Consider the following 9,933-nt stretch of genomic DNA (forward strand, 5'->3'; position numbering starts at 1 on the left):
GGATCGCTGTACAACCTACTCTGCTAACAAAAGTAATATCAACTTCTGTGTTAGTATCAGAGAACTGGAGGCCACAAACCTGGTAGCTGGTCATACGCTCATGCTTCATGTGTTCAAACCGGCGCTTCAGCGCAGTCTGGCGCTCTCCTCTCTTCTGGGCACGGCCCACATAGACCTTTCTCCCGTTGATCTTCTTACCATTCATGTCGTCAACGGCCTTCTGGGCATCCTCATTGCCTTTCGAAGCAAACAAAGCCGAAACCCCTGGACTGACCGTTGTCATCGGTCATGACCCGGACAGTGCGGACACTCAGGGTTGGTCCATATATTTCAAACTTTTCCTTCAGTTTTTGGTCATCCATATCCTCTCCAAAGTTTTTGATGTACACGTTGGTGAATTCTCTGGCCCTGGCTCCATGTTCAGAAGCCTCTCGTTCTTTGCTAGATTTGAAGTGTCCAATAAACACAAATTTGTCATTGAACAGCATGCCGTTCAGCCTCTTAATGGCTCTCTCAGCAGCCTCCTGGCACTCAAACCGCACATAGCCGTGGCCTTTAGATTGGCCATTCTCATCACAAACCACCTTACAGGAGAGGACCTTGCCAAATGTAGAAAACGTGTCGTAGAGGGCCTGGCTGTCAACAGATTCCTCCAAGTTCTTGATGAAGACGTTGCCTACCCCACTCTTCCTCAGTGAAGGGTCAAACCACATGATGCGCATAGCTCTTCCTTTGAGGACATCAAAGTTCATGGTGTCCAGGGCAAGCTCTGCGTCAGCGTGCTGTTGAAAGTTGACATAGGCATACCCAAGGGATCGCTGGGTGATCTTGTCCCTGTACACTCTGATGGAGATAATTGCACCAGCAGAGCTGAATTTCTCATGCAACATTGTCTCAGTGGTATCCTGATGGAGATCTCCAACATACAAGGAGGCCATATTAATATTTAGTTACAAAAAACCGATATTAATATTTGGGTTAATATTTTAGCTTTGGATACTCTTGATAATACTAATAAAATGTGTGCTCTATGCAGAGGAATTGCAGGTAAATGAAGTGAATGTCATTTCGAACTGGTTCCAGAACCCCAGTTGTGTGGTCCTCGTTTGTTACATCATCACATTGTCAACTGTGACATGTAGCCATAGAAATCCTTGATGTTCTATTTAAATTTCTATATGAGAATGTGTAGAACCACCACTAGTAAATGTTAAACTGGTTTAAATCAAGGCGTATCTACTAATCCTGTTGCACCAAACTTTAATCCTATTTTATACCTAGTTTAATTTAATCCTGGTTTAAATCTAAGCCTCTGCTAATCCAGGTTTAAACCTGGATTTACTAAACCTGGATTAACTCTAAACCATGATTAGTTTAAACCAGGTTGGTGCAACCCAGCTTGGCCTCTAAAGAACAAGCAGTTTTCAACCAAAATAATTTTCCAAAATGGACAGCAATACACTGTTGATTAAGAATGTAAAATGTTAGAATAAAAGTAGAGAGAATTTATTTATTTCAGCTTTTATTTCTTTCATCACATTCCCAGTGGGTCAGAAGCTTATGTACACTTAGTTGGTATTTGGTAGCATTGCCTTTAAATTGTTTAAGATAGCTTTTTAAATAAAACAAGTAATACAGTCATAAATAGAGTCTATCACATATAAATACAGTATACCAGTGATCTACTGTATATGTACAGTCTGGCCAACTTTTACATTGTTTCATTAGATTAATATAAGTTTAGTTTAATATTAGTTCTATATGAATTATTACACCGCTATTGGTGAAAACTCCCAATGTGGTGAGTGACTGAGGAGAACGGCCGCGTCGTTGCCACCAAGCCCCAAAGCGCTTTACAGCGGCCTCTCATTCACCCATTCACACACACATTCACATTCACACACCAATGGCAGCAAGCTGCCATGCAAGGCGCCGGCCCGCTCACTGGGAGCAATTTGGGGTTCAGTGTCTTGCCCAAGGACACTTCGACATGTGGCCAGCCGGAGCTCGAACCGCCAATCTGCCAACCATGCGATCAAGGACCCCAATTGAAATAAGCCAGTGGCTTTCTTGGGTTTTTATCCTGTTAGTTGACCTTGTATGTAATATGTACTTTCATGTACCTACTTCTGCAAATCTTCTAATAAAGTTTTCAATCAATCAATTAGACGGGGGCTCTACCTCCTGCGCCACAGCCGCCCCCCATGTGGCCCTGGCCCTGCGCAATGAGGATCACCAAGCACAGCACGAGGCACTTATCACAAAGCAGTACATGCAGAGGTTGGCCGGTTTCCACACCGTGCCCATCCCAGTCACCACCCCTACCAGCCTGCTCCATCGCTCTGCTTTCTACAGGCCCAGACCTGTGCTGCCTACCACCTCACCCAGGGTGTGACACCTGAGCACTTCCAGAACATGCCAGACACCATGCGTTTATTGGATCCTAGGCCTCAGGCCTTTAATGCCAAGACCATTAACAGAACATTCATGATGAATGCACTTTTAATTATGAGTATCTAATAAAATAATATTGCCAAATAAAAAAGGCATGTCATTAAAACATCTTTACATACGCTTCTTGGTATGGAAAAGGGTAAGCTGGATGAAATGCTTTCCCCTTTTACAATATTTTGCAGTGTCAGTTAGTTAAAATAAAGTAGTGATTCTAACTGATCTAAGACAGGTAATGTTCGCTAGGGTTAAATGTCAGGAGTTGTGTTTAAAACAAAACTGAGTTTAAATGTATTTGGCTATGGTGTATGAAACTTCTGACTTCAACCGTATACAACAAACAGCAAAGCCCGGAGGATCGTCAGAAACCCCCGCCACCCCAACCACAGTCTGTTCAAACTGATGCCGTGCAAAAGATGAAGCCTCTTCCGTAGCCTCAGGGCCAGAACTCAAGAGGCTAACCAACAGCTACTTCCCCCAGGCCATCAGGCAGGTAAACAAGCCTACTGAGGACACATGACTATTTATCCCCAAGCACACCCCATGTACACATACTAACTACCCTTAAGCACACATTCACTTCACTCAATACTACCTCTTATACCCACTGCCACCGCGTGCAATACTCGTTTCTATCATTTGTTTCTTGTCTTATTTGTCTCACTTGTCTCTTATAACTATTGCCACTTTTTGTCTTCCCTTATTGCCTTATTTGTCTTTATAACTGTTGAATGACCATACAGAGGGGACACTTCATAAAGTGAACAGTATTTATTGCAATAACATAGGTTGCTTAATAGGACTAGCAGCATGCAACTTACCTCACACTTACCTGTAGTGTACTTGCAATAACATAATAATCATAATCGTAATCATAATCATAATAATAATACATTATACTTATATAGCGCTTTTCTAGACACTCAACGACGCTTTACAAACTGAAAAGATAGAGTAGTAATAATAAAAAGACACCAAAAGGTTACGGTAGTGCTGGGGACACATGGGAAGGGGAGGGGGAGAGGGTTAACTGGTGAAGGCAAGCTATATCACTATATAGGGCCGGTTTCACAGACAAGGCTTAAGCCTAATCCTAGACTAAAAAACATCTTCAATGGAGATTTTGCATTGAAAGTGTGATTTAGTCCAGGACTAGGCTTAAGCCTTGTCTCTGAAACCGGCCAATATTATCATTTAATATAATGATAATGATTATCAGGACATACGTTAGCTGTAACATGAGGGCTGTCCAAAGTCTGCCCATGTGCGGTAGCAAGTACGGTGGCTGCTATGGCAGTATCATTCAAATGGTGAATGCTCTACAATAACTACTGCCACTTTATTTCACTTGTTGCTGCAAGCCTAAGAATTTTACTCTCTTACACTTGTATAATGGAATATAACAATAAACTTGAAAATTGAAACTTTTAAACTATTAGTCATAGACAACAATATTGTCGATGACAAATATAAAACATTATGTGAGGAACTCATTGCGCTAATGGGTCAAAACAATTAACAAACAAAGCAGATGGCAAATCGTTTTCAATAATTGTTGACTCCACCCCAGACCTGTCACATATGGACCAATTGACATTCGTATTCCAGTTTGTTAAGAATGTGGAGGAGTGATTCCTTGGCTTTGAGCCAATTGAGAGCCACACTGGTAACAGTTTAGCAGAGTGTGACTTTGATGGTGAAGGGCCTTGAGTTGGCCCTCACAAACTGTAGAGGTCAGTCATATGACAATGCAAGCAACATGTCAGGAAAATACAATGGGTCCGCCTGAAACAAACAAAAAACTCTGATAGAGTATGTGCCTTGCGCAGCACATTAACTTAATTTAGTTGGTGTTTAACACCGTAGACAGCAGTAGTCATGGGGCTGACAAGTTTTTTTTTTATCATGTTGCAGTCTCTGTACGCTCTTCATCTACAAACAGATGGGGGGAGTGTTTCGGAAGACAGATGCCAGACATTAAAATCGTTGTCCAGTACTCAGTGGAGTGCTGGGCAGAGTCAACCAAGGCACTGTGGAGAAATTACACCCACATTCGAGAGGCCTTCGGTGGTATGTGCAATGATGATAATGAGAAAAGAGGTACTCGAATTGAGGCCGCTGGACTATGTGCTAAATGGGACACCTTGGAGATGGTGTTTATGGTACATTTCTGGGACGTCATTCTTGACCGGTCCCACGCTACAAGCATTCACCTACAGAAATGGGACATTGACATCTCTAGCAGCACAGCCTTTTGTGACAGGTTGTCGTATATTCGATATTCAGCGAAAGAGGAAACACAAAACATTTAGCAGATGAGAGCTCAAAGCCAGGTGTGACACTTGAAGGGAGGGAGAAGTTCAAAATAAAAACATTATTGTGTGATCATTGATCGAGCTAGTGGCATGCCTTGAACATCGCTTGGATGCTTACAAGTGTTTGACCAGTCTCTTTGAGTTCTGTTTATATCAGATCAGGTGTTTAACAGTGATGTCACACACACCCACACACACACACACACACACACACCCACACACACACACCCACACACACACACACACACACATACTCATACACACACACACCCCGCTCTCCACACATAGATTAGTTGATTTTGTTTCTATTTGTTTTTATTTATTTATCTTCACTGTCTTTGCCGTTCTAATGTATTGTATGTATTGTTCTATGTTGAGTATTTCTGTTTATATGTTTGTTTTTATTCTTGCCGGGGCCTCTTGGCCAGATCTTCATTGAAATTGAGAATTTGTTCTCAACTGATTTTATCTGGTTAAATAAAGGTCAAATAAAAAAATGTCATAGTGGAAAAGGTATCTATTGTGTAAATGTACTCTCTGCTGCATATCCATCAGACCTGGGCTGGACATAAACTTTGCCAACAAACTCATCCAATTCAAGTCATTCCTGTTCTGACTCTGAAGGTGAGAAGTGCCCAACTAAATTGCTTGAGACGTTACTGGCACTTAATCTGTAGTCAGTGTTCCCGTGGCACAATGTTCTTGTGGCACTTCAGATTTCTCTCACTTTGCCAGTGACAAACTGCCAGGGTCAGCAGACATTTTCTGGACAGTTTCCCTTTTAGGCAGAATTTAAAAATGAGCTGCGGTATAGCATTGTGCCAAACACGTCTCAGCTCGTTGTCACCGATGTCAATAGAGTCTGACCTTGTCAGACGGCTAGATTTTGACGACCTAGTGGATGATTTTGCACGGAGAAAGGCAAGAAAGACACTAATAAGCATCCGGGGGTGGGGTGGGGTGGGGGCCTCACAGGTTCATGATCCGTTCAGCCCTGCAGAGACTGGGGTGGGGTGGGGTGGGGGCCTCACAGGTTCATGATCCGTTCAGCCCTGCAGAGACTGGGGTGGGGTGGGGGCCTCACAGGTTCATGATCTGTTCAGCCCTGCAGAGACTGGGGTGGGGGCCTCACAGGTTCATGATCCGTTCAGCCCTGCAGAGACTGGGGTGGGGTGGGGGCCTCACAGGTTCATGATCCGTTCAGCCCTGCAGAGACTACCATCCGCAGAAAACGTCACCAGCTAAACTACAGATGCTTCACTGAAAGGTTCTCATTTTGCTCCTTTTTTTTTTTCCCGGGCATAAGGCCCTTACCTCCACCCCCCCCAGAATGGGGGACCATAGTACTTTTATTTATTTATTTTGATATATTTAAGATGAAGGGTGGGGAGAGGGGGGGGAGACCAGGGTCGGGATGGGGGGGGTGTGGTGGGGGGAAGGAGGGAAGGGGGTTCAAGGGGAGAGTGGGGGTGGGGGGTTAATGGGGAGGTCAGTGTGGGAGGGAAAGGGGAGGATGGAAAGGGGGACTACACTTATACAAGACAAACAATCAACCAACAGACTGACAGACAAGACAACGAGAAGGACAGGGAAACAACCACAACAGTAAGCAAGAACGAAACTAGAGTAGAAGGACAACAGTGGATAAAACAATACATAAGGATAATAATATTATTAAAAAATAATTTTGCTCTTGCCAATGAGGGAGTCAGGTTACAATTAGCTAAAAAATACCTAGAAATCCTGGAAAAAAGCATTGTTGACAGATAAGATGAATATTATCTTGGACCAGAGCAATTCCAAGAGGAAGTTTTTAAGAAAAAAAGATCTGCCCAAAAATGTGTAGCATACCACCTCATCTGTGAAACGTTGTGTAAGGGGTGTTGACCCAAAACATACTGCCATAGCAACTTTTAAAAGGGGTAAAAAGTATAAAGTTCTTGACTGACCAAATAAATCATCAGATTTAAATCCAATTGAACATGCATTTCGTTTCCTAATGATAAGATTTTAGGCAAAAACACCTAAAAACAAACAACTGACTATAGCTGCCGTAGGCCTACAGGCCTGGCAGAGCATCACCAGAGAAGATACGGCCAGGGCCGGTCCTAGGCATAGGCGAACTAGGCGGTCGCCTAGGGCGCCAAATGCCCCCCCCCCCAAAAAATGTCTCTATGAAAATATGTCTCAGCCTACTGTCTATGTTTGTCTTGAAACCATTGTTGTCCATATTTTTACTGTTGAATGTGTGGGTGGTGATGAGGCAGTCCTGCTGGCTTAATGTGGTGGTGGCGCCCCTAAAAAAATCTTTTTTGGGGGGGGCATCAAATCATACTCTCGCCTAGGGCACCTAAATGCCTAGGACACCTAAATGCCTAGGACCGGCCCTGGATACGGCGTATGGTGAACCCCACACTTAAGCCTTAAGTTATTAAGTTAAGGAACAACAACTATTTGCCATGTTGTCATTAGATGATGACAGCTCCATGGTGATTCAGAAGACATCAGATTGATGTTAATGCATGTTAGAACATCGAAAAACTTCCTACACAATTGTACAGAAAGCGCTATTCAGCATGAAAATATCATTTCACGATGTATCTACATCCCCCAATCTCAAAAGGTGCGTTAGACAGGATTATACACCTCCAAACCATGGTCACATGCAGTGTGCCACTCATCTCTGGTGAGTATGCAGTGGGTGCATGGATCCCTGATTCTCTCTGGAGAGTGCATGAGCCAGGCTCCTAGCGTGTCACCCGAAAACCAGAAAAGCCGCTCTGAATGTGGGTGTTTGGAGTATATTAGTGTTTTAGTGTTGTGTCTTGGGCTTGCACTAATAATAAATAATAATAATACATTTTATTTATAAAAGCACTTTACATATAAAATCTCAACACAGTAAGATAAAGCAAAAAACATTTTCAATTAAAAGGCTAAAAAAGGCTCTATTAAAAAGGTGGGTTTTAAGGCCTCGTTTAAAAGCATCCACAGACTGTGGTGCCCTTAGGTGGTCAGGGAGAGCATTCCACAGCCTGGGAGCAGCCGAGCAGAAGGCCCGATCTCCCATGGTGCGGAGCTTGGTCCTGGGGGTCTTGAGGAGGTTGGTGGCAGTAGAACGGAGGGTGCGTGAGGAGGTCTGAGGGGTATGGAGGAGTTCCTTGAGGTAGGGGGGGGGCAGTTCCATGGATGCACTGGTGGGTGAGGAGGGAGACCTTGAATTCAATTCTGAGGGAGACGGGGAGCCAGTGAAGTGATTTGAGGATGGGGGTGATGTGATCATATTTGCGCACCCTCATCAGGATCCTAGCAGCGCTGTTCTGGATGTATTGAAGTTTCTGGAGGCAGCTGCTAGGAATCCCGATGAGGAGTGCGTTGCAGTAGTCCAGTCTGGAGGAGACAAAGGCGTGGATGAGCTTCTCTGCAGGGTCCATTTTGACGCCCAGGTTGGTAACAGATGAGGAGAGGGGAATGTTCTGGCCAGAGAAGGTGATGCTGGTGATGGTGGATGACCGGACCTGGTGTGGTGTGCCGACTAGGATGGCTTCAGTCTTGGAGCTGTTGAGTTGTAGGAATTTGAGCTTCATCCACGCCTCTATCTCCTCCAGGCAGGTGGTTAGTGTGGATAGTGGCAGGGGTGCAGAGGAGGTGGGGTTGACTCTGAGGTAGAGCTGTGTGTCATCCGCATAGCAATGGAATGACATTCCATGCCTGCGGATGACACAGCCAAGGGGGAGCATGTATAGTGTGAACAGGGTGGGGCCCAGCACCGAGCCTTGGGGGACACCGCAGGTGACGTTGTGGGTGTGGGATTTCGCCTTTCCCAGGGTGACGTGCTCAGTTCTCTCAGTGAGGTATGAGGTGAACCAGTTGTGGACAGTGTCAGAGAGGCCGATGGTGGAGTGCAGACTACAACTGAGGCGGCTCACCGTCTCCAGCCCACCCAACACCCCCGTCTATTAGTTGCAATTCAAAATGTGTCCTTGTTGTTCTAATCTGTTACTAATTGTCTATATATATGCCTATGTTTGATGTGTATGAAGGACTGCTGTAGGCCTAATGCAAAGCACCCCAAAGGGGACAAATAAAGTTCTAAAACATGGTTGTTATTGTATTTTAATCAGTAGGCCTGGGGGGGTATTCCATCAACGTCTCTAAAGGAAAATCTGGTCTTATTTCGATAAGTCTTGTGAGACTGGATTTTTGGGGGGGAATAAGCGTTAAGCGAGACTTATCAAAAATAAGACTGAATTTTCCTTTAGCGACGTTGATGGAATACCCCCCCTGTCCAGTGAGGGAAAAGCAGAAACAACATGGCATAGATACAGATACGGACATCTCATTTCACTCCCCCCAATGAGGGGGCTCCCTTTCCCTGCTCCCTTCTCCCCTAGTAGGCCTGGGCTGTGTTCGGAGGACATGGGAGGGGGGGAGGAGGAGCTGCCTGTCAAACACGACCCCGCCCCTTTAACCACCCCATTGGTTGGACTTTCTAAAACGTCTTTCTGATTGGCCAGTTTCATTTTGTCAACACATTTCTCTCTTCCGTGTTTAGCTGGGTTGATGGGGACTGGGGTGAGGTTCGGCTTGGGATAGAGAGGTGGAGAAGTAAATAATTCAAATGTCTCAAATATCTACAAGACAACTTGCGGAAGCTGTTTTTACATTCGACCTCCAATGACTGTACCGGGACGTGGGAAACGGGCTTAGATGAGTGAATGTGTTAGTCTTTGAATACGGTAGTACATTCATTCATTAATCTCCGGTTCTTTTGTTACTCCGCATTGAAGCAAGTGAAGCAACTGTACCGTATTTACGGTAGTATTACCGTATATATCTATCATAACTGTCCCACTAGCACAGTATGTTATATTCATATCACTCGGTTTCATCCGAACAAAGAAGATGATCATCCCAGCTGTTTATCCAGGGAAATCTGATCTAATCTGCTTTAGTACATCCATATCTGTGTATACCGGTGTTAGGGTGGACACTGCTCCTGTCCTGAAACAGCTGGCCTATCTAACACGCTGAGCCGCTATTTCCCAGGGGGGAAATAAAAAAACTAGTGATCAGCTATTGGCTAGATACATTTTTAATGCATGCATTTTAATGCAAAATGGCATCGACAAAGGCAAAGGTTGGACTAGTAAACAATGAACAACAA

General features: G+C 44.4%; 1 protein-coding gene across 1 annotated transcript; it reads right to left on the reverse strand.

Annotated features, from left to right (window-relative positions):
- Positions 1-230: 230 nt before the first annotated feature.
- Positions 231-938, reverse strand: LOC308154455 (polyadenylate-binding protein 1-A-like; the record flags this gene model as incomplete). The annotated part of the gene is made up of 1 exon (XM_080527615.1): positions 231-938. One exon carries the CDS (start codon positions 936-938, stop codon positions 231-233), a length of 708 nt encoding a protein of 235 aa, XP_080383741.1.
- Positions 939-9,933: the final 8,995 nt, after the last annotated feature.

This window comes from Nansenia antarctica (assembly GCF_963989245.1).
Source record: "Nansenia antarctica genome assembly, chromosome: 3".
Classification (NCBI taxonomy): domain Eukaryota; kingdom Metazoa; phylum Chordata; class Actinopteri; order Argentiniformes; family Microstomatidae; genus Nansenia; species Nansenia antarctica.